General features: G+C 49.4%; 1 protein-coding gene across 4 annotated transcripts in view; it reads right to left on the bottom strand.

The window, feature by feature from the left end:
* LOC144753169 (uncharacterized) overlaps nt 1-25,894 on the bottom strand; it is a 281,794-nt gene that overhangs the window by 109,822 nt on the left and 146,078 nt on the right. For 3 of the 4 annotated variants that reach the window (XM_078640936.1, XM_078640939.1, XM_078640937.1), the window contains exon 1: nt 20,727-22,665. The exons of the other annotated variant lie outside the window; for it this stretch is intronic. In XM_078640936.1, coding sequence (XP_078497062.1) covers nt 20,727-20,835 — 109 coding nt within the window. In that variant the 5' untranslated portion in view covers nt 20,836-22,665. Of the gene's footprint in view, nt 1-20,726; nt 22,666-25,894 lie in introns of those variants that run through there. 4 annotated transcript variants of the gene reach the window in all.

Genomic DNA, 25,894 nt, shown 5'->3' with positions numbered 1-25,894 from the left:
GGTTCCACTCTACCAAAAACATGCCAAAACAAACTTCTGAGTATACCGAGACATAACATGGCCACACATGCACGTGACGTGCATCTGCGAAAAAGAAGGTGCAAACCAATTTCACCTATGATACGGTGGACGCTCAGAAACGCACGCTACACGAGATGAATGAACTGTACTTTGAATTTCTTGCCTTGATGCACACTTTGTTAAACTTTGCATTACACAATAGTAACGCTCACAAGCAGCCTTATCCTATAAGAATTACATAGGTTAATTGAAAAAGTGACAGCATACAAAAAGTCATGTATTAATCACATTAACACAATATGTCGACATTATGTACTTTTTTCCTTTTCTTCTTTTCTTTCAAATCCTCCAGGTACAGACTAATTAGATCTGACCAACATCACAAAAAGGCAGTGAGTACAAACCTACTTCACCCTTCACAAATAAGAGCCAGAAGTGGTTCTTAACTTTTTATGGTCCTGACGAAAGCCTCTAGAGCCTAGAGGTTCCAAGAGGCTGAAACATGTTGACCTTTATGATCACTATCACCAGTGTGTAAGACCACTAACTAAGTCCACAAGCGCACGACCACTCATTTTTAACTTCCAATTCCTTACGCCTCAAGAATAAAGGACAAGAGACCGGAATTAGGAATTTTAACTCACCCTTATTCGAACACTTGCACAACCCTTCTTATCTCTGACCACTACTGTCAAACCAGTGGGTCTTCCTCCAGGTGGAGGACAGCATAACCTACAAAGAAAAGACAAAATGATCATGCTTTTACGGTGCACATAGGCGGAGAATCAACATATACCGCCGCAACGCCTGCGTCCGTATATGAGGATTCTTTTTACAAGAAAGACCAAACCCGCAATTGGTGACCCTGGTGACACAGGACAAGTGGTCCACTCTCCCCTTGATTTGTATATCCTGGAAAATCGCCACCAGCCAGAAGAACCCCACAACCTGGAAGTAGAAGCCATCCAGCCCATACTGCACAACCATCACACCTCTGCTGCGCCATACTCGGATTTTGAGATTTAATTTTGGACAATAATTGCCTCCCAACAACTAACCACTTACAAATACCCTCAAATACTTTTTATCAAAGACTTCAATAAAACAACTTGTCTCCATTCTCTGGCCCCCTAGCTTTCATTTCCGACCCTCCCTCTGACAGAGTAGATATGGTTAAAAGAATTTTGGGTGGTTCTCTTTTTGCTAGAGATCTGGAAATAGGTGGTTACAGACATTTCACAACATTGCTGAAGAAATGTCAGTGATAAATTGGAAGGATGGAGGATATTTTTTACCATTGCGTATTTGTACCCGGGATAGGAATGTATAATTTTTGATGGAACCTGGTAGGCGTATGGGGTTGGGCCTGGACACTTCCTGCAATATGCAAAGCTGGCTTAAACTGCTAGTGTGATCTGGCCTGAATTCCCTAATGCACCAGACACACCTGCTACTTTGACAGGATTGCTGGAAATGGGCCAATAACGACAGATAATCTTGCATCTATACAAAGCCATAAACAAGCACCACTGACAGTCAGACATCAGTAGATACGGACACCTCATTGATGGATAGTGAATGGAAGGTAGCATGTACTCAAGTGCAGACGGTATCTAGCAATTAACTTTTCAAATTAATGCATTTTAATGGCCTCCACCGAACTTACCGTATAACAGTAAAATTGAACATGATATATCTGCATGTTCCCTTTGTGTGTATGTGTGTGGAGCAATGGAGGCTGCATTCCTAACATGATATGGTAATGCACAATGCTGCACACTGTTGGAGTGAGATAGAACCTATGGTGAAAAAGGTGACTGGGTGTGCTTATATGGTGCTGGGGATTAACTCCAAACCAAAAAAACAAGAAAGCTCAACATAGGTTTGAGCTTTAGGCCTCAGTGTTGGCCAGACAATGCTTAGTGATTAGATGGCAAAACATAAGACCCCCCCCAGGTATCACATTGTGAAAGTGATTTGTTGGAGTGGGCTCTGGCTGAGGAGCTAAGAATTTAGGAAGGACACTTAAGCTGCATGTGATTTGTATATATCAGCCCAAACTTTTATTTTGCGGAATGGGAGGAGACTTCAGAGGTGCTGACCATAACCAGTGGAACCTAAAAGGGAGTGATAATATTTCAACTCACAAATACATTCCAAAAATTATACCGCTACTATTGGATAGTATTGCAGATTTAGTTGACTTTATGATGATCATATTCAAAAAGGGCCATTTAACAGAAATAGACGTACAGAACTTAAGCACAGTGGAGATTGACATGATAGGGGTCCTCTTTCTTAATGGCACCCTTATGAGTTTTCAGACCCTAGAAGACATATGGGACCTCCCTCAAGGACATCTTTTACTTTATGGAAGGATACTACAAGCCGTAAAGTGCCAGTGTAATATAGATATCGCCGTGCCCCCAGTACGCAAAGTTACAGAGGCTGTACACAATGTGTAGGGACTGAAAGATAATCACTTGCCATTACAAATCACTGACTGCAATTACGGGGCTATCTCTCCACCCACTGAGGGATAGATGGGAAAGTGTGGTAGGTCGCGCAATCAATGATAAAGAGTGGCAAATTGCTCTGGAGTACCCAAAAAATGTATTTCGTAATGCCAGATTCAGATATATAAATATTGATATACCTTACCCCACACAAGATAGGATGGATATACCCAGAGGCACCGTTCGCCTGCCCTAGGTGTCGACACAGAGCCACCAATTTTTAGTACATGCACTGGAGCTGCCCCACAGTCCATACATATTGAAATTCTGTGTGGAGGGTTGCCTTCTCGGGATACACGCCCGAACCTAGAAATACAAGATGGCTACCAAAGTATTTGATCTTGCAGTATTATTGGTCAAAAGGGCCAAGGGACCATCATTTACAAATAAATGGTCTGATTACCTTATGCCCTTGGTTATGTCTAGGTTGAATTTCAGAAACCTTTTGAGGTCTAGAGAATGCAATGCTCTCTTAGGAGGGGTGGAAGGGGTCGGGAAAAAGGTAGGGAGTGTAATAGCCTGATTAATATGAAAATCAGAAACAACCTTATGTAAGAAACTAGGGGGGGTTTTAAGGCCCACCCCGTTGGCATGGAAAATGAGATACGGTTCTTTAGAACACAGAGCTTGTATCTCGCTAACTCTGCCAGCAGAGGTAATTGTCCTTAAGAAAGCAGTCTTCCACATCAAATGCTGCAGAGATGCTTTACATACGGGATCTAAGGGAGGACCCATCAATTTAGGAAAGACTACACTAAGCTCCGAGGGAGGAGTGGGAGAACTAACAGGAGGATAGACCTTTTTTGACTCTTCAAGGAAAGCATCTGAAAAAAGGAATCCTGCGTGGGCGATTTTCTGTATGCTGTAATGGCTGCCAAGTGAACCTTTATAGAGGTAAACTGAAGGCCTGATTTAGCCAAATACAACAGGTAGGGAAGAATACCTGTTTCTGTCCTAGGATGGGATCATGGCCATTAGTGGTACGCCATAGGTGGAACAGCTTCTATTTGAAAGCGTATGACTTCATCGTGGATGGCCTCCTTGATTCTGTCAGAATGTTCATACAGTCATACTTGATTCTTTCCGAATATTCATACAGTTTATACTTGACATTGTAGAATTTGTTGATTTCTAGAGGAATGAGCGGGATTAGCAGAATGGCGTAAAGTAATGTCTCTGACCAATTGTTCATAAGCGCATTCCCTAAGGAACCTGGTTAGGGATTTCTGGATGCAAAGACGCAGCATTTTGCGATTGTGGAGTCTGCAAACAGACTGATGTCTGGAGATCCCCATCGTTGAAAAATGTCCTGTGCAATCTTGCCATTTAGCACCTAGTCGGGAGCTTCGACAAAGTTGCAACTTAGGGTGTCCGCATGTACATTAAGGGTGTCTGGGAGATGGATCGCAGATATAGTTATTGTTCTTGCTATTAACCATCTCCAGATGGCTTGGGCCTCTAGCGATAAGAGGTCTTGACCTGGTGCCTCCCTATTTATGCACTAGTACATGGTTGTGGTGTTGTCTGCCTGGACTAACAGGGATCGTGTCTGGATGGAAGGGAAAAATTATTTGACGCCAGATGTACCGCTCAAAGTTCCAACATATTGATGTGGGAACTCTTCTCCGCTAAAGACCACAACCCCTGAACTTGGAGAGGGCCCATGTAGGCTCCCCATCCCTGAAGTGATGCATCCGTGATGATTATGTGACTGGGAAGGTCCTGGTGGCAATGAACTCCTTTCATCAAATGAGGACGTTGCGTCCACCACCTTAGGGATTCCTTGATCATCTGGGGGAGCAGCAGTCTGAAATCTGTGACCACTGATCTTCTAAAGCCTGCTGGAGAGGTCGCATTTTCAACCTGGCACTGGGGACGAAGAAGATGCAGGATGCCATGGATCCCAGTAGCGAGGATACATGTCTGGTCGTGAGATGAAGTGTGTGGAGGAGAGTGCAGTATTTGTTGTTGATTAAGCAGAATCTCTCCTCTGAAAGACACACTCTTGCATCTGCAGTATCCAGATTAGCATCCCGGTAGAGAATTCTTTGGGTTGGATTGAGAATTTACTTTTTGTAATTGACTTACTGGCCCAAATGACCTAGCACACAAATGCAGGATTTGAGGTGCTCTTTCAGTAGATAAGGAGACGACCACTTGAGCAACCAGTCGTCCAGGTATAGATACCGCCATGCACTTCTATAACGTGCGTGGGGCTGACTTGAGCCCAAAAGAGAGGACTTTTTACTGGAAGTGCTCTAACGCCACCTGGAACTGCAGAAATTTCCAAAGTTTTCAGGAAATCGTTATATGGAAATGTGCATCCTGCAGGTCGATGGAGCACACCCAGTCCCCTTGATGGAGCTGGGGAACATTTGATTTAGTGCCAGCACCTTGAACCTTTCTTTGTGGATACATTTGTTTAACCCCTCTGCTGCGCTGAAAGTTCCGCGCTGGTGCGGAACGTTCTATTGCGCAGGCGGGGCCGGAACGTTCAGCGGACGTGCGCAGCACTACCGAGGTAGTGCACGCGACGTCTGCTGAAAGTGTCCAGCACTGAAGGGGTTAAGAGTCTGTGGTCGAGTATAGGCCTGTACATTCGAGTTGGGCCCTTCTTTAAGACTAGGAAGTAGATCCCCTGTCGTAAAAGGGGCCAGGGAACTTTTTCGATGGCTTCTTTTTGTAGAACAATAGTTACCTCTACCCGAAGCAGGTCTTGCTCTCTGAGGTGGGATTGCAGGAGGCAGGGATTTGAATCTTATTGAGTAACTATTCTGCACTATATTGAGCACCCTTTGTGATTTTTTGCCACTCCACCGGAGTGGGGAACAGAGCTGGGGGAAGCAAGTGCTCATTGTTTGGTCGGTTGCTTAGAAGAGGAAGCTGATGTTCTGGCAGCTCTCCCATCCTCGTATTGGCCGATGCGGACGGTGGTGGGATCTAGACTGGTGATGCTGTTGGGAGGTCAAGTGAGGGGTTTGAACCATCTGCTGATCCTAGCGAGTATCGTAGGGACGGTATCTGCACCTAAAGTCCTTGCGCTTCTCCAGACCTACTGATTTCAGGGTGTCGAGTTCAGAATTCAGATTTAATCCTCGCCGTTTCATCATTGGCATGGGTGCCGGAAAGGGAGGTTCCACTGAAGGCTAGGTTCAAGATCCTGTGTTGGGCTTCAAGTTTGAGACCTGTAAATCATAGCCAAGAGGATCGCCTAGCGCAGATGCCATGAGAGTAGCCATGGCCTGCCAGACCCGAAGCATCAGCTGCAGCACTAATTACCTGGTTCACCACCAGTATTGGTGAGTATCCCCTGGAAGAGAAACCTGTGATCACAATAACAGTGAAAAAGATGTCCAAGATGAATTCTTCCGATAAGCAGTGATCAGTGTCAAACATAAGACCATATTTGGGCAAAATGAGAAAATAAGGAGGTACCATCACATGCTGGCAACCTCTTGCATCAATTGCTTAATATAGGCACCAGATGCAGTATCTCTTCCATACGGAGGTGTTTGCTGACCTGGTGGAAAGAGTTTTGAATTCTCCCAAAATGTTCATGAACATAATAGGCAAGTTTAGGTAGCCTTACTACATGATGAGCAACCTGGTAAAGGTTAGCAACACTGGCTGGGATGAAGGATTCTGATTTTAACTATGGTAAGTATGTCTCATCTATTTGGAAGCCTCCCATCAGAATAACTATAAAAAAATCTGGCTCTCCCCTTCAGACGAGGTGCCAATTCAAGCTGCTAATCCATTACACAAGGCTCTTCATAACCAAGGATCCGACTACATTAGCCGCTGCCTGAACTTTCACTAACTGTCAAGCAGATTATGCTACGTACCGCCTCCCTATCATTTGCCTACACTCCCCAGATCTACCAAAGCAGAAGTGGAGGATGGCCCTTCTCCTACATCACTGCAAAGACCTGGAACAGCCTCCTCAAGCAAGTCAGACTATCACCTCTTTTCCAGAATTCCGAACGACCCTCAAGACCTGGCTGTTCAAATGAGCCATTCAGGAACTGCAAGCACCAGCATACCCCATTAGGTGATTAGCTGCACTTTATTAATCTTGATTGATTGAGAATCTCAGTTGGGCACCACCTTGTAAAGCAGAGTAATCAGAAGGAAAGTGTATATTATTGCTTTCGATCATTCTGTTAAAAAGGTATTCTCGGGGGCGTGGCCGAGCCACGAATGGAGTGAGACGTGCAATTTCGGAGCTCCAATCCACTGCGGCATGCTAAAGCTCATTCGCTAGGGTAAGAGCTAGCTGTCAGGCTCGACGGCGAGGGATCAGCTCCTGGACCACGCTGGGAGCCCCCCCGACACCCTGAAAATCTGCTGGGGACCCTTCCTGCAGACCCAGATATAACAAGACACAGTAGCCGTGCTCTGCGATAACGCCATCTTGGGCTTCATTTATGGGCCTGCACTGGTGGGGTCACCTCTACCCCGCTTGGTTTCTCTGCTGCGGAACACGCCTGCCCTGGGGGCTGCTTCTTTCTGCCGAATTCGTTGGGGACTGGCGCAGAGGCGAGGGGAATGCCCTGCTAATGAAGAGCCCAGCTGCTTCCCGACCGAGACCTAAGAATGGGCCCGACTGCAGAGGCCTGTAAAATCGTCCAGCAGGAGCCGCAACCTAAGGACCGGCGGACCTACTAGCAGCAGCCTTAAAAAGAAAGTGAATGCGACCTGCGGGGAGGCGACAGACAAAGTTCGGAGGGGCGCCCTAGAGAGAAGTGACAACTGCATTGCGGCCCCAAACATAGATATCGGCCTCACCTCCGGACCGTGCTCTGGGCCGGGGCCCTGCGCAACTCCTGCTGCCGCTGGCCTGCATCGCAGAGGAGACGCGACTGGCGGTGATACACCTGAAGGTAACGGGGATCGCTGCGGGGATCACACCCTCCTCCCTCTCTTGCTAGGCTCTTGGCTGCGTGAGCTGCATGCCATCCGCCTTCCTCCAGAGACCTCCTGCTTGAACATCCCGGGAGGGAATCGCAGAGACCAACGTTCCTCCGCCTTGCTGCCTCCCAGCTACCCCCTCGCCATCGCCCCCCTGCACGACCATTAATTTTGGCCCTGACCGCTGTGAGGATCAGCATTACGCCAGCGCTTGCGGGGGTAGAGGAGATCGGCTGTGAGGTCCGAGCAGCAAGGTCTTTACCTTCCCTTATCCCTCCTGCTGATTCTCACTTGGGCCCACCTGGGAGACTGGAGCCTGCTCCCCTGAATCCGAGAGATGGCCAGTACATAGACAAGTGTGGCTGTGTCCTGGCCTCACTACCTATCCCTTGAAGTGCCTCATAGAGGATACCTACACTTTACCTTTGGCCTTATGAACGACCTCAGCTCTTTCCCCCACTCCCTTCTACTCAACTAACGCCCATTGCTTTGCCTGCTGATTATTGAGGTGGGGGCCACACGAGGCTCTGACACCTTTTGGGGTGAGGGAGATCAGCTGCGGGGTTCGAGCGGCGAGACTCTCTACCCCCCCCCTCGACCCACTACGTGGAATCTTGGTGTGTCCCTCCCTGGAGGCCTGGACTTGTGCCTTCCTGGCGGTACTGGGGAGTGCAAAGTGTCTAGCGTGGACAAAACATGGGCATGTGATACTGCGGCCCCCTACTACAACAGCTTGCATTCAATATTGGCTTGTGTGTTTACCCCTCTAGGTGCACTGTACGCCTGCCAGGTCCTGGAATAGGGCCTGCACCCTCGGCTCCCCTGAGCACCAGCATACTGACCCCTCCCTCTGTTTCCTGAACTCCGGGAACCGGTTGAGGGGACTGTGCAGCGAACTTCTGCACCCACCTCCCTCTCGCCTACCCCGGAGGCACCCCTCCTCTCGAACCTCTCCTGGAGCTTGGGGGTCCGACCTCTCTACGGATGTGAGGGGGCCCTTGGTGGACACCATTCTGAGGCTTCCATCTGTACGCACTGGGGAATTGATATATGACTACTTTACCATAGCAAGGACAACAATGGCCTCCCAGCACATCGTAAATCCCTTATCCCCTGGAATCATTCTTCCTATGCACTGTACTTTGGAGGACTTAACTCTCACCATACCACGCTCTAAAAAAGGAGCAAAGACCCTCGCTCACCCCAGCTAAGGACAATCCTACGGGCTGAAACTTAGCGAAGTTTTACAACTGCACTCGCACCCCTGGATCCTCCATACTTTTCCCTCTGGCCCCCAGATGAAGGATCTCTCCTACAGGGCCTGCTCACCGATTCTATTAATCTCTTTCGTTCAGCTTCTTGGCGCCTTCCCCCCGAGCCCTCCCCTGGATCTCTGGGTTCACCGCTATCACAGACGTGGATGGGATCCAAACAGCCTATGGCACCCAAGCCCACCCGCTGGCACAGATAGGGTCTTAACCCTCAACTACTCCGCCGCGGCTGGTCCACAGCATCCCCGGGGGGGACTGCCGCCCACAAAGCTAGCATTTCCTTCCCTGTCCTCTTGTGTCTTTTTCTGTGATACGCAACATTCAGGAAAAAGCTGTCTTCCGCCATGCCGTGACCCAAAGCGGGCAAAGACTCTGCACCTACTCTAGCTTAAGACAATCCGGTGGAATCCCTATGGTTGAAATCCACTCACTCCCCAGCAGCTACCTACTTCGGACCCGCCGAATACTTCCACCTCGGTCAAACAACCGATGGTGGCGCCGATTACACAGGATTTCTTGACCTATTTCTACAAGAAATCAAGGCTGAAATTGGATTGCTCAAGAGTGACTTTAAATCTTGCCTATGAGAAATCCAACAAGATGTCACCGAAATTGGGGGCCGGGTGGACGACCTTGAGTGCACGATGGACACCCCACGTGGAAGATCATGAGAGCCTCTGGCGCTGAATGGCTGAACTATAAGACCAGCATATTAACCTGCAACTGAAAAAAGAAGATTTGGAAAACCGCAGCCGGAGAAACAATGTCCGCATTAGCGGGGTCCCGTGGGGAGCAGAGGACCAGGACATTTTGGCCTTCCCCACTGTACTTCTGCACACACTCAGAGCAGACGATGATGCTTCCCTACCGGCCCTGGACAGAGCGCCCCGAAGTGCTGACCCCTGGGACCGTCAGGGCTTTGTCTCAGACATTCTCATCTGAGTAAATTTCTTTGTAGAAAAAGAATTTATTTATTTATTTAGAAATTTTTATTGCGCAACAATTACCCTGAGGTGTCTCGGCGCATATGTGGGCTAGCAAGACCGCAGCAATAGAATTCACTGATTGAACAACCATGTCTTTAAGAGCCTCCGGAAGCTCATCAAGTTAGGGGCATTTTTGATACTTAGTGGTAGAAGGTTCCAAAGTTTTGGTGTGGCAAACAGAAAGCGTCTGTCTCCCCAAGTTGCCGTTCTTGTGCGAGGTACTGGTAAGAGGCAAGTGTTAGCAGATCTCAGCAGCCTTTTGGGAATGTACAGCTGAAATGCCTCAGTCAGAAACTTGGGTCCGACGCCATGCACTGCCTTGTAGGCAATGCAGAGGGCCTTGAATTTAATTTGGCTCTCTATTCTGAGCCAATGAAGCTGGCGAATGGCAGGGGTAGTAGGCTGGCGGTGAGGAATGTCTAAGAGAATTCTAACAGCCGCGTTCTGTAAAGACTGTAGCTTAGACAACACAAGTTTCTGGGTATTGAGAAAAAGGGCATTTCCGTAATCGGTTTTAGAAAATACCAAGGTGGTAACTAGGGTCTTCCCAGCTGAGGTGGGGAGGTAAGGCAGCAATTTCTTAATTTTCTTTAAAATAAAGAAAGCAGAGGAGACAACCTTGTTGACATGAAGGTTGAATGTCAGCTTGCTGTCGAAGATGACTCCCAAATTCCTCGCCTTTTCCACTGGGACAGGTGGAGAACCCAGCTGGTTGGGCCACCAGATGGAGGACCATTCTGGGGAGGAATTGCCAAAGGTCATAACCTCGGTTTTATCCGAGTTAAGCCTTAGGCAATTGGAGGACATCCACATACTAACAGCAAGCATAGCCTCCTGGAAATTGGCTGCCACCGCTGTGCCATTCTTATGGATCGTCAGCACCAGTTGGGTGTCATCTGCGTAGGATGTTAATCGCACCCCATGGGCCTTTATTACCCTCGCTAAGTCCGTTACGTAGATGTTAAATAACGTGGGACTTAGCGAGGAGCCCTGTGGTACTCCACATGGTAATGCAGAGACGGGAGAGTAGTAATTACCCAACTTGACTGTCTGGGTACGGTCGGCCAGGAAAGATGAAATAAGGTCTCTAGCCGAACCGTTTATCCCCAAAGCTGTGACACGGTCGACCAAAATAGCATGGTCGACCGTGTCAAATGCTGCGGACAGATCTAGAAGAATCAGGATGGCCGCACCTCCCTGGTCCATAATGGCTCTAATTTCATCTGAAGCTTTTATTAGAGCGGTCTCCGTTCCATGTCCTTTCCTAAAGCCAAACTGCGTTTCGTCTAAGAGTTGGTGAATGTCGACGAACTCTGAGAGTTGTTTATTCATCAGAGCTTCGCAAATTTTGGCGGGAAAGGGGAGACAGGCAATGGGTCTGTAGCTGACCACGTCGGAGGGATCCAGAGAGGGCTTCTTCAAAAGAGGCTTAATCACTGCCTTCCTCCACGGGGCTGGATAACAGCCGGTTTGAAAGGCAGTGTTACAGATTTCCATAAGTGGGTGAGAAATCACCTCACTTAAATTAGCCATCACTGAAGGAGGACATGGATCCAAAGGGGATCCAGACTTGGTGATGGAGATGAGTCTGCTAATTTGGTCTTCTGTGGTGGCGGCAAATGAGGAAAGGGGGGCATGGTTAATATGGGGTGTTTCCTTACTGCTGACAGTGGATCTAATCCCTGCATCCCCACCAAAAGATGCGTAGATATCTGCCACTTTAGTGATAAAAAAAGTGGACAACGCATTACAGAAAGGCTGGGAGGGTTCAACTCCAAAACCAGACGAAGGAGTAGATAGGGAGGTGACCACTGAGAACAATTCTCTGGCCGAGTTACTGGCATTATCTATTTGGGTCGAGAAAAAAATCGTTTTCTGAGCAATGATAGCCTTTTTATATATAGTTAAGGCATCTTTGTAGGATTGCTTAGCTATGGGGCAATAGGATTTCCTCCAGCGTCTTTCTAAATTCCTACAATGTTGTCGATGAAGTCTAAGCTCTTCTGTATACCACGCCGCTGATGGCAGTCTTCTGTTAGGTCGGATAGACTTTTCCGGGGCTACTTGATCAGCAGCATTCCTGATCCAATCTTGGAAATCGGAAGCAGAAGGGACAAGGTTGGATCCTATAATCGGGGAAGATAATGTCAAGATATCTGCCATCTGAGGGATATCAGCATTCTTCCAGGCACGAATTCCTTCTCTGCTGGGTGGTCTAGAAAAGGGAGGGTTAACTGGCCGAGTGTCAATACCAAAGATAATAGCCCTATGATCAGTCCAGGTAAGGGGTAAAATATCTAGTATAGTGATGAGAGAGTTATTGGTGAACACACCATCCAATGTGTGTCCCGCCTGGTGAGTAGTTCCCTTTACCAATTGTTGAAGTCCTAAAGTTAGGAAGTCAGCAGTAAGTTGGAAGGTATCATGATTTCCCTGTTCTTCCAAAGGGAAGTTAAAATCTCCCAGTATCGTGTAGTCAGTGGAGTCTATGGTATAGTCATTTAGCTCAGAGAGGGAACCAAGAAAGCAGTTCCGAGGTCCAGGAGGTCGGTATAACAGAATACCTTTGAAGGTTTGTTTACAATTAATGTTGATTGCAAAAGTTGCTGCTTCACATTTAGTGGATAGAATGGGGTCAAGCGTAGTGTGGTACTGATTCTTGTAAATTATAGCGAGTCCTCCCCCTCTTCCTATTTGTCTGTCATGTCTCACAAAGCTATAGCCATCAGGGGTAGCTTGACAGAAGTCTGGTCCCGAGCCCGCATCTCCCCAAGTTTCGGTGGCGAAGAGGAAGTCAAGATCGTGAGTAATGATAAACTCACTGATATCCAGACTATGGCATGGGAGGGAGCGCGTGTTAATGAGCGCTGCTCGACAGCCCCGAGAGGGAGTAATGATCGTATTGGAGGGGGCATCAGGAACTGATAAATCAGACAGAAGTGGAGACGGTAATTGATATTGGCATCCAGAACACGGGGCGGGATTAATACCCACAGCGGTGGAGGGAGGCAAGGGGATGCAATGGTGGCTAACATATCGCGGATTAAGCAGTCTGAGTTGATTTGAGGAATAGCGCACTAAGGGGCCAGGGGTCATGGTCCTGGGCCGTGTCCGGCCGCGTACGGGCGCAGACGGGCTTGGCTTAGGCGCGGCTTCGGCGCGCGTCCGGCGCGCCCGCTGCGCCAGCCCGCTGCGCCGTCTGATCATAGTGCTAGTTATATAGAGTGTGAGAAGGGCGGGAGGCCGGCGCGACTAGAGCGCAGCCCCAGCCACACCAAATATGGCGCCCACCGACGCTTGCAGCCGGTTCAGTAAACGGCTGGGCGAGGCAGGAAACAGAGAGCAGTGGCGTGTGAAGGGGTGTCAGTGTGCCTCGTTACTTTCCCCTCTTAACTAAATGATTTACAGCCCCCCAGCAGCAAAATAGTTACACAATTTAAAATGTTTTAAAAATGAATTCAGGCAACGTGATAAAAGCAGCAAAGAAAATGCTCGGTCTCAGCTAGCTCGCAGCCCCAGCGCTCTCGACCAGGGAGAGCTCAGAAAGGCAGCGAAGCGAGTTCCAGGCCAAGCTAAATAGCTAAGGAGGGCGGGAGGCCGGCGCGACTAGAGCGCAGCCCCAGCCACACCAAAGATGGCGCCCACCGACGCTTGCAGCCGGTTCAGTAAACGGCTGGGCGAGGCAGGAAACAGAGAGCAGTGGCGTGTGAAGGGGTGTCAGTGTGCCTCGTTACTTTCCCCTTTTAACTAAATGATTTACAGCCCCCCAGCAGCAAAATAGTTACACAATTTAAAATGTTTTAAAAATGAATTCAGGCAACGTGATAAAAGCAGCAAAGAAAATGCTCGGTCTCAGCTAGCTCGCAGCCCCAGCGCTCTCGACCAGGGAGAGCTCAGAAAGGCCATCCTCCTGAAGATACAGGGAGAAACAAATCTGACGTACAAAGGCCACCCCAATCAAGTCTTCCAGGACATTGCCCCGGTCACTCTTTGTAGCCGTAAAGAATTCAAGCCTATTACACACAAATTACGGGCTCCTCAAATTAAATATAGTTGGGGCCACCTTTTCACATTAATTTTCTCTTGGGAGGGCAAGCGACACGCTCTCCGCTCATTGCATGAAGCAAAGCGTCTCCTTCATAGACTCGGATGACAGGGGGCCTTCTCCACCGGGGTCCCCCCGCAGAGGGGTGATGTGTCCGGAATGGTTTACTGTCCTGGCCCCCAAACGCAGGGCACGCGTCAAAGAACAGACCTCTCTCCAAACAAAGAGGGGCATTATTAACCACCTGCGCACCATGAGCGCTCCTCGCTCACCGACTCACAATTCGGAGACCTCGGAAAGCCACATTCACACTAATGGACCAGGTATGCTCTGAATCATTCAGGAAGATCCCCTGCCAAGGGAACATTTATGATCCTTATTCTAGCTACTGTGCTTCAACTAACAATTTGTCCACCTGTATAAACGACTTCAAATGTTTTCTCTAACTCATTATGCTTTGAAGTAACCCTCCCTCTCGGTCCATAGCCTGAGACTCAGCATTACACAGTCACTTTGCTAGCTGGCATACTCTCTTACACTCTCACAAGACCAGGGAGGGTCGCAGAGGCAGCCTACCTGCCTCTGTTGACTACCCCATTAGCTTCTCTCCCTGATAGCTAATGGCTCGGTTATTCCAACCACCATTCTAACCTCGCTGCGGGCTTCGGAGCCCGCGCCATCCACACTGTCACATACTACTCCCCCCACTCACCTAGTGCCTACTGGGGGGGGTGACATCCTCTGAATGGCCTCAATCTCGACATTCGAGCCATTCCAGAGATGGCAGTACATCTTACAGGCCCTGTTGGCCTTTTGTTGTATCCTGTACTTGTAGATGCAATGCTATTTTACCACCAGAAGAATGTTGCTGTGATGATGCTGTTCAGAATGTTGGGAATCTGTCAGAGAAGTCACAGTTGAGTGGGCTGAGCAGCATGCTAGCTGCTCATGGTGGGACGTATATTACTCATCTTGTATCCTGTAACTTTCCTGAATAAATCCTCTTTAAACTCATCACATCTACCTGGAGTTAAATACTACAAATTTATGGCTACAAGTTGACGAAAAGAACCTGTGTGGGCTACCTGACAAGAAGGAGTATCCCCTGAACTTTAAGGGCTTGGTAAACCTCTAGCCCTCAGCAAAGGTAAAGGATTTTCTATTAAACTACAGCTGCGTGTTTATTGAATACTGGCATCCCTCAGCCGCACCAGTGACCTTGCCACCGGTTGCCCACAATACAATTGTGCCAGTTCCTGCTTTTCCTCTTTCAGCTGTACATGAGTTGCTGTGCTTCAACTCAATTTTCTCACTTGGATACGCTGATCACATCGTTCCAGCCCAAGTGTGCCATACTTCAACATCGCGTAAAATGGTCATTATGGTCAAAGGCATTGTGTGCTACTGATTCTTGAATTATACTGGTGTTTACATTTTGCGTTGTGGCAGTTTCAGTTTGGGTGTATTGCACATAGTCATTGTCGCAGAGTTTGGAACTGGGTTGTAATGATGATCATAGACTCCGTTTTTGCTTTAAATTATGTATTTATTGGGAGCGCCGGGGCTGCGTGACTGCTCTTGCGGTCGGCGCCAGCAAACAACCTGGCCGCCTTCCGCTTTCTGCCTAGCTGCTTCCTGTTCCGTCTCCGGAACAACTAGACCGCTACCACATATCTCCCCCCTTTTAATCACACAACAATTTACAAAGTCTTACTTCTAGTCCATTACGAAATCTTTAAATCTCTCCGGTACCTTGATTCTTCTTCCTACACGAGTCTCCATTCTCTCTTCCTTCCTCTCACCTTCCGTCATACCTTTATCTCTTCGTTCTCTATTGCTTTCCTCTTCTCTGTCTCTCTCTCTCTTCTCACCACTTCCTTCTCTTCTGTTTCCTTCTCCTGTTGGCTTCCACCTTTCTCTTCCTTCACCTGCAGATCTCCTATCAGTATCGTCGACGTTCTCTCCTTGTCTCTCACCACTTCCTCCGACATTCTCTTCCTGTCTCACACTCACTTCACCTTCTCCTTCTTCAATGACCTGTTCCGCTCCTTCTTCTATCTCCTCCTCCCATTTCATTATCTTGCTGCACCTGGCCATTCTGTCCATAGACCATACCTTTCCGTCGCTCAGCAGTGCAGACCGGGAGTATGGCTCCACTACTTTGAGGGGTGGAGAAAACTTACTTTCCCCTTTCTTCTTCCTGATGGCGAGTTTCACCCTCACCCACTCTCCTTTGTCCAATTCCGTACTGCGCGTGTTCCTCCTTTTGTTGTAATGCACAGTGTATATGTCCTGTGCTCTCTCCAGGTTCTTTCTTACCACCGCTGGTGACCACTTGCTCTGCACCACCAATTTCTTCCAGGCCGCATTGTCTTTGGTGAATGCTTCCCTACCTCTTAAGATCTTGAAGGGGCTATAGCCCGTACTTCCGGGTGTAATGCGATATGCCCAAATCATTTTTTCCAACTCTCTTTCCCAATCTAGGCCATCTTCAATAGCTGCTTGTATGGTGCCCATTATCACCCGGTTGAAGCGCTCCACCTGTCCATTTCCAGCGGGGTGGTAGATCGGGGTGTGTTTCACTTCAATGCCATTCCTGCTGGTAAAGGCGATCCACTTCTCAGACGTGAACTGGGGACCATTGTCGCAGGTGATGATCCTGGGGATGCCCTCGCTGACGAACGTGGTGCGCAAGAAACGTATCACCGCCTCAGTGTCCACCTGTTCCAATACTTGCAGCTCCGGCCACTTGGAATACTTATCAATTGCCACTAGTACATATTTCGGAGTACCATCTTTGTCCAGAACTGGCCCCATTATGTCCACCGATAACATTTCCCATGGACCTTCCGGAATAGGAAATCTTCCCAATGGCGGCCTAAGCATGCTTTGAGATTTGTCAGCCCTGGCACAGGACTCACAGTTGCGCACGTGCCGTTCAACTTGTGCATCAATGGCCGGCCACCAGTATGCCTGTCTGGCCAACGCTTTAGTCTTCGTGATCCCTTGGTGCCCTTCATGGAGTAAGGACATCAGCCGTTCCAATATGCTCTGGGGTGGTACCACCTTGTCACCACGGAGTAGGAACACAGGGTTGTCCGCTATAGACAGCTCCTCCCTAACTTCCCAGTACCTTTTCAATTCCTCCTTCAAATGTCTCTTCTCAGGCCAGCCATGTGTTACGTAGCCTTTCACTGCTTCCAGATCCGTGTCTTCTTTGTAGGCACTTTCCCAGTCTTGGGCACTTATTACTTCCTCGGTGTCCTGAATGGTTGCTACCATATATCCTTCCCAGTCATTCTTTTCCTCATTCTGTGCCTCGTCCATGGCCGCCGCCCTGCTCAGAAAGTCAGCCACTTTGTTCTGTGGCCCCGGTATGTGCTCAACATCATAGACAAAGTCCAATAATCGGAGGGTCATCTTGGCGATTCTGGGTGTGGCATGATCATGTCCGCTCGACGTCAGGACGCGAACTAATGGCTTGTGGTCCGTTTTGACAAGGAACTTGGCCCCCCATAGATACTGCCTGAATTTCTCCACTGCCCAGACTACAGCCAGCATTTCCTTCTCCACCACGCTGAACTTCTCCTCATTAGGCGTCAACGAACGGGAGGCAAAGCTGACCGTCGACATCTCACCCGAATCCTCCCTCTGCATCAGGACTGCCCCTAGGCCTCGGTCACTTGCGTCCGTGGTGAGAACGGATTCAGCTCTGGGATCGAAGCCCTTGAGGGGAATTGCAGTGCTCATTTCTCGTTTGAGTGCATCGAACTCCGCTTGCTCTTCCTTTCTCCACTGGAACCTGTTTCTTTCCTTAAGCAGTTGTCTCATACAGTGTGTCTTGGTTGCGAACTGTGGGATGAACTTGCTGTAATACTCAGCCATTCCTAAGAATGACCGAACATCCTCCTTCTTTTCTGGAGTGGGTGCCTCTTCGATGGCTCTGATGTTTGCCTTCTTGGGTGTTATTCCCTGTCCACTAATCTCATGACCGAGATATGTGACAGACTGAACTCCCAAACTGCACTTGGACCATTCAGCAGTCAACCCATTATCCTGCAGCCTTTGTAGCACCTTGTGGAGCTTTGCGTTGTGATCATGCATTGATTTCCCCATCACTAAAATGTCATCTTGGAAGAAAAGGACATCCTTCAGGTCTTTCAACAGTTTGTGCATTATTTTCTGGAATACGGCCGCTGCCGAGGCAAGGCCGAACGGCATCCTCACAAACTCATAACACCCGAATGGCGTGATAAAGGAGGTGAGGTGTGTGCACGATGGGTGAAGCTTCACTTGATGGTAGGCGGATGATAGGTCCACCGTGGAAAACCATGTGACATCCTTAGTTTTTGCCAACATCTCATTGATGCGCGGAAGGGGGAATTTATCCACGACAATGTTCTTATTTAATTCTCTCAGGTCTACACATAGACGTACCTTGCCGTTGGGCTTCTGGGCAACGACCAGGGGAGATAGCCATTCCGCACTCTCAATCGCTCTGATGACGCCTTCCCTCTCCAGCCTTTCCAATTCTATTTGTACTGCCTCTCTGCTGCGGAACGGGATGTTCCTCACTTTGTGCACTACCGGCACCGCTCCGTCTTTGAGTTTGATGAGATGCGTGTATTTGCTCAGCTCACCTATCTGCCCATTGAAGACTCTCGGATACGTTGCCCGCCACAACTGCACATTCTCCTTGACTTCCATGTCCATCAGTAGAATTTTCTCTATGCCTCCCGGGTTGAGTTGAATTCCCAATGCCCCCTGGTCTTTCCAACTCAGTACAGATGGGCCTTTCTCTGCAACATACAGTTTACATTGCGCCTGCCGGCCTCTAAATTCGAACATGAGCGGACAATAGCCCAGCATGGGAATCTTTTGTCCGGTGTACGTTACCGGTCTCACATCCATGGGTAACAAAGTGTCTTTGAGAATGGGTGCGAAATCGTTCTCCCACACACGTCTCTGGATTATAGATATAGGTGCTCCACTGTCCGCAATCATCTCCAGGGGTACTCCCCCTATGTGCATGTCTAGCCTGGGTCTATCCGTGTTGGAGCCATCCATTTCCAAAATCTGTACGTCGATGTAGAGGAATTCCTCCTCTTCCACTGCACTTTCCTGGTCGCTGGAATCACCTCCTTGCTCTTGGTCCACCAGCCGCACCACTGCGCTTTTGGGCTTCCTGCGACACACCTTCTCATAGTGTCCGAATATGTTGCAGTAGGAGCACTTGGCCCTGAAGGCGGGGCATGCCTTGTCGTTGCCCAAGTGAGAGCTGCTACCGCACCGGTAACACTGTGCTTTACCCGCTTTGTGTGTCCTGCCGTCCGACTGCGGTCTTGTATGGAACTCTGCTCTGCTACCTCCTTGGTTCCTCCTCGCATCACTCTGTTTCCATCGGTCATTTCTGTTGGGCGTCATCACTCTGCACACCGCTTGTGATTCTTGGGCATCCCTCTTCGCCGCCTGAGCGCACCTCTTCGACAACTCGGCCTTCTTGACCATCGCCCAGATCTCCTTGAGGGGAGCGTCGCCGTTGACCCACAGCTTCTCCTGAATGTGAGAGCTGGTGGTATGCATAATTATTTGGTCCCTAACGAGTTCATCATGTAGGGTTCCAAACTTGCAGGTGATGGCCAACTTCTTCAGTGCAACCACGTATTCGTCCACTGACTCACCATTTTTCTGCTTTCTCTGAAAGAAATTGAACCTGTCAATTGCGACACACACCACTGGTCTGTAATGTGCGTCCAAATCCTCAATGGCGTGATCAAACACTTCCGCGTCCCCCGCCGTCCTCTCACCTTTCACTATGGTGTCGTAGATCCTGAGCCCTTCTGGGCCTAAATTGTGGAGCAAAATTTTCTTTTTTCTTTTGCTTGTGAATGGGGTGTCGCCCTCCTCTTCTAATGCCTCCAGGTAATTCAGGAAGTACCTCTTCCAGTCCTCCCATTTTCTCTCTGGTTCTCCGCTCTTCGTAAGGAATGGCACCAGCTGCGTGAGAGAATTGCTCGGGTTCGCCATGGTTGGTGCGTTCCTCCTTCCAGTAGATGCGGCGTTTGCCTGCCTGGTCGGACTGCCCGGAGCGTCCTGCTCCACTCCTTCGTCTCCCCCGCTCTCCTCTTCGCTATCCTCCACTAGCGTGCCCCTAGTGGTGTCGGATGTCGCCTGCCTTGCCCCTACCGCCCCTGGACGTGATGGGCCTGCTTTTTGCGCCAGCGTGTGTCACTCTGCCTGGGTGCCTGGTCACCAGGTGATGTTCCTCCGCAGTGCACAACCCAGCCGTGTTCTTCTGGTTATCAGCAGTGGTCCCTCACTGTCCTTTGGTGCCCTCTGCTGTCTGGGCGTTTTTCTGGGCGTTTTTCCAGCTTGGTAGGGTGGTGCACTATGCTTGGCTGGCTGGCTGTCAGTTGCTTGGCATGGGGACGTGGTGGTTCACCTTCGCGCCAAAACTTCACTGGTCCCAGCTCCTCTGCCGCGCTCCGGAGCTTAATTTGTGTCTAACGCACAATGCGGGTGTAATCGCCGAGGTCGCGTGTGCGTGCGCGGGTCTTTAGAGATCCCGACTCGTCGCCATTGTAATGATGATCATAGACTCCGTTTTTGCTTTAAATTATGTATTTATTGGGAGCGCCGGGGCTGCGTGACTGCTCTTGCGGTCGGCGCCAGCAAACAACCTGGCCGCCTTCCGCTTCCTGCCTAGCTGCTTCCTGTTCCGTCTCCGGAACAACTAGACCGCTACCACATGGGTCTGTTTTAACTCTCCATTGGTGTTTTAAAACAAGGATTTTACAAAAATCTTTATTCAAGTCATTCTGTGATCAACCCATTGACCCAGGCAACAGAGGAAGTTTGGTGAGCATACTCAGTTTTATCTATTTGTTTTGGGGAGGCCCATCGTTTCTTTGCAGTTTAACCGCTGCGTGGGAGATTCAAAAAGAGACGCGTGGCGTTTTCCAATGCGCGCACTAACCTTCTGCTGACGCTGGCAGCTCTGTGGGATCTCCTGCTTCGAGGGATCTTCTTTCTCCTGCAACGTCAGCTCTGTGTTTCTCTGTGATGTCGCTATATAGGCAGCTCATCTGCAACGCTTGACAGCAGGCTGTGACTGCAAGCCACCCGGCGCGGAGTCAGTGGAGCGTGCCGCCATCTTGGGATTGGCGTTTTCTCCGAGGTCACTGTCTGTTTTGCCAATCACGCTACTCAACTGCGGCAGCGTCGCAGTGTGGAAATCGGCGAGATCGGCTCCTCTCCTGCTCTCCTAGTTTGTCTTCACAGCGCATTTCTATGCAGGTACCTCCTTGTTCTTCTACGTCAGAGCGCTTCTGCTCAGCCGGTGGGTGGTGGCAGCTCTTGGAAGCATCAGTGACTCGCACAGACTTGTGACTGTGCCCCCTGGCAAAGTCTGTTCTTGTTCAAGTCTCTTGGGACAGTTAAGCCTGTTTTTTATCATCCATTTTTCAGTTGGAGTAGGATTTTGCTCACTGGTGATTTTTCAAGTCAATGTATAATGCTTGTTGGTATTATTTACTGCATTACTCAAGTTATTCTGCCAGTTTTTTGGGAATTGTGCCAAACAAGCCTTTCTATTTCTATCCCGGTGACAGGCACACCAGTGACTATTCCGATATGCTAAGTTTACGGTGCATGTTTCATTTCTTTCTTATCAGTTTGTTGGCTTTCAAATGTATTTGCATGTTCAAGTTCATTGGTACCATATCACATGTCTTTTCTCAATAGTTTTTCTCGTGGGGCAAGATTTTTTTTTTACAGAGACAAATGTTCATTGGCAGAATATTCACTTTTGTATGCATGCAATTTTTCACGTTTTCACATACATACGGTGACACGTTCACATATAGTTTGTTTATTAGGGGTTGTGTTTTACCATTTGCATTTACGTTTCGTCTTATGGTGGATAAGTTTCTGTTTATCTCCACTTTATCCTTCATAGGATTCTACAATGAGTTCAGTTAGATCTACATTGTGCGACTTTACTTGCTCACAGTACTGTTTTATTTTATCCTTAATAGGATTGTACAATGAGTTTAGTTTTATCTACATTGTACGTTCATGGACCCTAGATACGCACCGGCAAGAGTCCATCATTTCAGTTTACATGTTTTGAATCGCAATGGGTTGTAGTCCCATCTGCTCATTTATGCATGGATTTTCATCCTTTTTAGGTCGAGCTGGAGTTGCATCCGATAGGATGCTCCAGTTCGACAACTTTAGTCAGCCGTCTCGGGGGAATTAGGGACAGGAGGGTGTTACGCGCCTCTGTTGCCGATTTGGCTGGATTTGGGTGCGTGAACGCGCACGCTTTCGCGTCGGTGAACAGGCACGCACGCAGGCACACACACGCGCGCACATGCACGCAGGCACATACACACACACACACACACACACGCGCGCAGGCAGGCACGCACACACACATACATTCCGGCAGGCTGTTCACAACACATGCACACGCAGGCAGGCACACACAACACACACACGAGCGCACACATACAGACACACACCACACCTCCCCAGCCCCCCCGCCGCCGCCCACACATGAGAGTACACACACAGACAATTCCTCCCCAACATAAAGACGACCCCCCCACATAAAGACGACCCCCGATCAACCCCACTCACCGCATCGCCGGACTCTGCAGCCTCCGCGGGGCTCTCCCTCGGGCATGGGAGCCCCGTGTCACCAGCACTGCTTTTCTGTTCAGGCACTCCGTGGGCGCGGGCTCCCGAAGACGGAAGTCCAGCCCCACGGCAGGTTTCGTTTTTGATCTGGTTTCGTTATTGCTAAAGGGGGCGGGCATTTTTTAAAAGAGCTTGTTTTCCGATCACGATTGCTTGTTCTCAACATGGCAACGCTGAACTGCTTTTTAAACAGAATAGCACATCCATGCTTTGTAATAAGGTGAATGAAGGCAAGTTCGAAAGGTGGGAATTTACACATGTTGTCAGGTAATCAAATAAAGTTTGACCATGTACTTTTAAACACCGTGACGTCAACGTGTGTTATTTCCTACGACTATTTTATAGAATTGCAGAAAAACGCGCCACGCTAGCTGGATGTGTCCGCCCAGCTGTTCTCGGGACCCAGCCGCACCGACTTTCCTCCCTTCCCAGAGGCCATAGCCGACCTTCCTCCCAACCCAGCCCCGCGGCTTTCGCCGAGCTCCCTCCCATCTCGGCTGCCGGGTAGGAGCTTCCTCCCACTCCAAGCCGTAGGACCAGCGGTTCTGCTCCCTCCCGGCGCTGGGATCCACGGTTCCCCTGCCTCCCGGCCCTACTGTAGCTCCCACCAGACCAGGACCCGCTGCCGGGCACCTCTGAGGCCCGTCGGACTCCGGAGCTCGCCTCTCTCCAGCAGCGGGGCAACAGCCGCGCATGCCGTCTTGGCAAAACTTTTTCCTGCTGCTGGCCAGAGATATGGAAAATGGCCGCTTAGAAGAGTGCAGTTTCCTGCCTGTTCCGCCGCCCTGCCTGACGGCGCTCGTGTGACGGGGAGCAGGGGTTCCGGGTGGGTCAGGAACCCCCAGATACCGCTTCCAAAGAAAGGGGTTCCCCGCCGAAGCTCTCCCTGAAAATGATTTGATAGGTCCCCACCAAGAAAGAAGAAAAATACGGCGTGGGTGAGTAAGAACACCAGTTTATTAGTTTGCTTTTCTGGTTTTTCTTCGCTTTTTTGCATTTGTTTTTTTGGGGACTGCTTGCACCTGGTTAGTGGGAGACCAGGCAGTATGTCCCCACGCCCGGGAGTTGCTACTGCTGCCATCAGGCATCATTCGCATAGATTCACATATGTCCGGGAGGTTTTGCGCGTGTTTGCCATTGAATCCCTGCACTAAAATAAAAGCAGCCTGGGGTTGTGGTTACTCGCCAGGCACTGTCCTTGTATAATCAAACAACATTTGCACTGATTTCTCGATTCAGGAAGTGTCTCTATTTTGTACTATGTTTGGAGAAAAAAAACTGGATTACTTTATTTTAAAACGCTGGTCTTCGCATCCCCGAAATGTTAAGAAAAAAGTCAATATTGGTGGTGGGTGTTACACGAACTTGCCTTAGTGGCTTTTTAGAGCGTACAGATCCTTGGCATGGGTGCACCATGCTCCTTTAAACTCCAGTGACCGGGGCGTGTTTACATTCTCATTCTACAGACATGCACGCTCAGACGCCAGTGTTGTGGGGCTGGCGCACTGTTATTGTACAGCGTGTGTGGGGATGTCTGACAATCCCACAAGCTGCACCTCTCAAAGGAACGAGAGAGACTTGAACATTGCCAGGCATTTAAAAGAAATTCTCGTCCTTGAATTATTCATAGTGCACAATTTAGAGTGATGAATATATGTTGCCAAGTTTGGAGCCACACGTTACAAATTAACATGAAAATGGTATTTAAAAGTGCAACTCATCTCCGTTATGCCTGCACGTGAGGATACTGATAGCATCAACACGCGCCCTCGGCCTCTTTCCAGCTCGGATTCATGCACAGCGGGGATAGGTGCAATGCCAGCGTCTCCGCTACTGGCAAACGCTGCAGGCCGTATTCCAACACTGTGTCCCCTAATCACTTGCCCCCTTTCCATGTCTCCATCACCCCATCCCCCTGTGTCTGTCTTTCTTTGCCCCTCTTAAACTGTGTTTTTTCTTCCACTGTCCACCTACTTTTTTGTCTCCCTGTGTCTGTCTGTCTTTGCCCCTCTTAAACCGTGTTTTTTCTTCCACCGTCCAACAACTTTTTTGTCTCCTTTAGTTTGTGTCCCCTCATCGGTCTCTCTCGCGCTGTAGTCTCCTCATGTAACATACTAGGTTCTACGGTGATGCGCTCTGACACCTGTGGGTAAAGTCCGCGCTATATAAAAATGCATTCAATAAAATAAAATAAAAGTCTCCCCTCCTCGCTTTCCATCTCTCCGACCCTTTGTGGTCTGTCCGACCACTTTACTGTGTGTTTCGTTGTCTCTCTTTCTCTCTGACTCTACTGATATCCCTCACCCATTCTGTGCCCCCTCATCTCAGCGTCTCCTTTGCCCTCCCCCCACTCACCCTCTCTTCCCATCCTCGCCTTCTCTTCCCACCCTCACCCTATCTCTAATTTTACTTTTAACTTCTCTCTGACCCCTCTCCAGGCGCTCATGTCTCCCTCGACTACTCCTTTCTACCATCCTCCCTCTTTCCCTCTGTTTCCCGTCATCTTTTCTCGCACGCATCTCTCTAACACCCCCTCCCCCTCATCTTCCCAGATGTGTCTCTCCCTCCCATGTCTCTTTCTGTTGCCCTCTGTCTCTCTCAGCCGTTCTCTCATCCTTCCTGTTTTGCGCGCCCTCCATTTCGTTATGCCCCTCTTTCCCTTATGCCACCTCTCATCTCCGTTATGCCTGCACGTGAGGATACTGACAGCATCAACACGCGCCCTCGGCCTCTTTCCAGCTCGGATACATGCACAGCGGGGATGGGTGCAATGGCAGCGTCTCCGCTACTGGCAAACGCTGCAGGCCGCATTCCAATCCATCGTTTTTTGCCCACTATGTCACTCGACAGACACCAGCACGTGCACAGCAGCTTTGGAGCTGCCCCGTCCAGCCCCAGCAGGCAGGCCAGGGCTTCTCTGGATGGGAGACAAGCCACTGCTGACCGTTCCAGCCCATGGCAAAGCTATTAATTTCGCTATTTTCAAAACCAACACATAAATAAAATATTTGTCATTTACAAGACCAATAGCTCAAACTTTCCTAATGCGAGACCTATTGCATTGCAAATGCTTGTTCTTTCTTGTCTTGCCTTCTGCCCCGCTGTCCGTGTATGTTTCCCGCCCCCTCCCGCTGTCCGTGTCTTTTTCCCGCCCCCCCTCCCGCTGTCCATGTCTCCTTTCCGGCCCCCACTCCAGCTGTCCGTGTCTCCTTTCCCACCTCTCCCCACCCGCTGTCCGTGTCTCCTTTCCCGCCCCCCCCTCCCGCTGTCCGTGTCTCCTTTCCCGCCCACCCTCCCGCTGCCCGCTGACGGCCAGGTGAGCGTGAAAAGTATGCCCGCTCCACTCTTAAATCCTATATCTATCAGAGCCTGTCATCAGAGGCCTTGATGTATCAAAAGCGCAACAAAAATATGTACATAATTTGGGCCGGATTTCGGGTG

The sequence above is a fragment of the Lissotriton helveticus genome, chromosome 5_1 (genome assembly GCF_964261635.1).
Source record: "Lissotriton helveticus chromosome 5_1, aLisHel1.1, whole genome shotgun sequence".
NCBI classification, from domain to species: domain Eukaryota; kingdom Metazoa; phylum Chordata; class Amphibia; order Caudata; family Salamandridae; genus Lissotriton; species Lissotriton helveticus.
The sequence above is the reverse complement of the archived record's forward strand: the minus strand, read 5'-3'. Positions and strand labels throughout refer to the sequence as shown.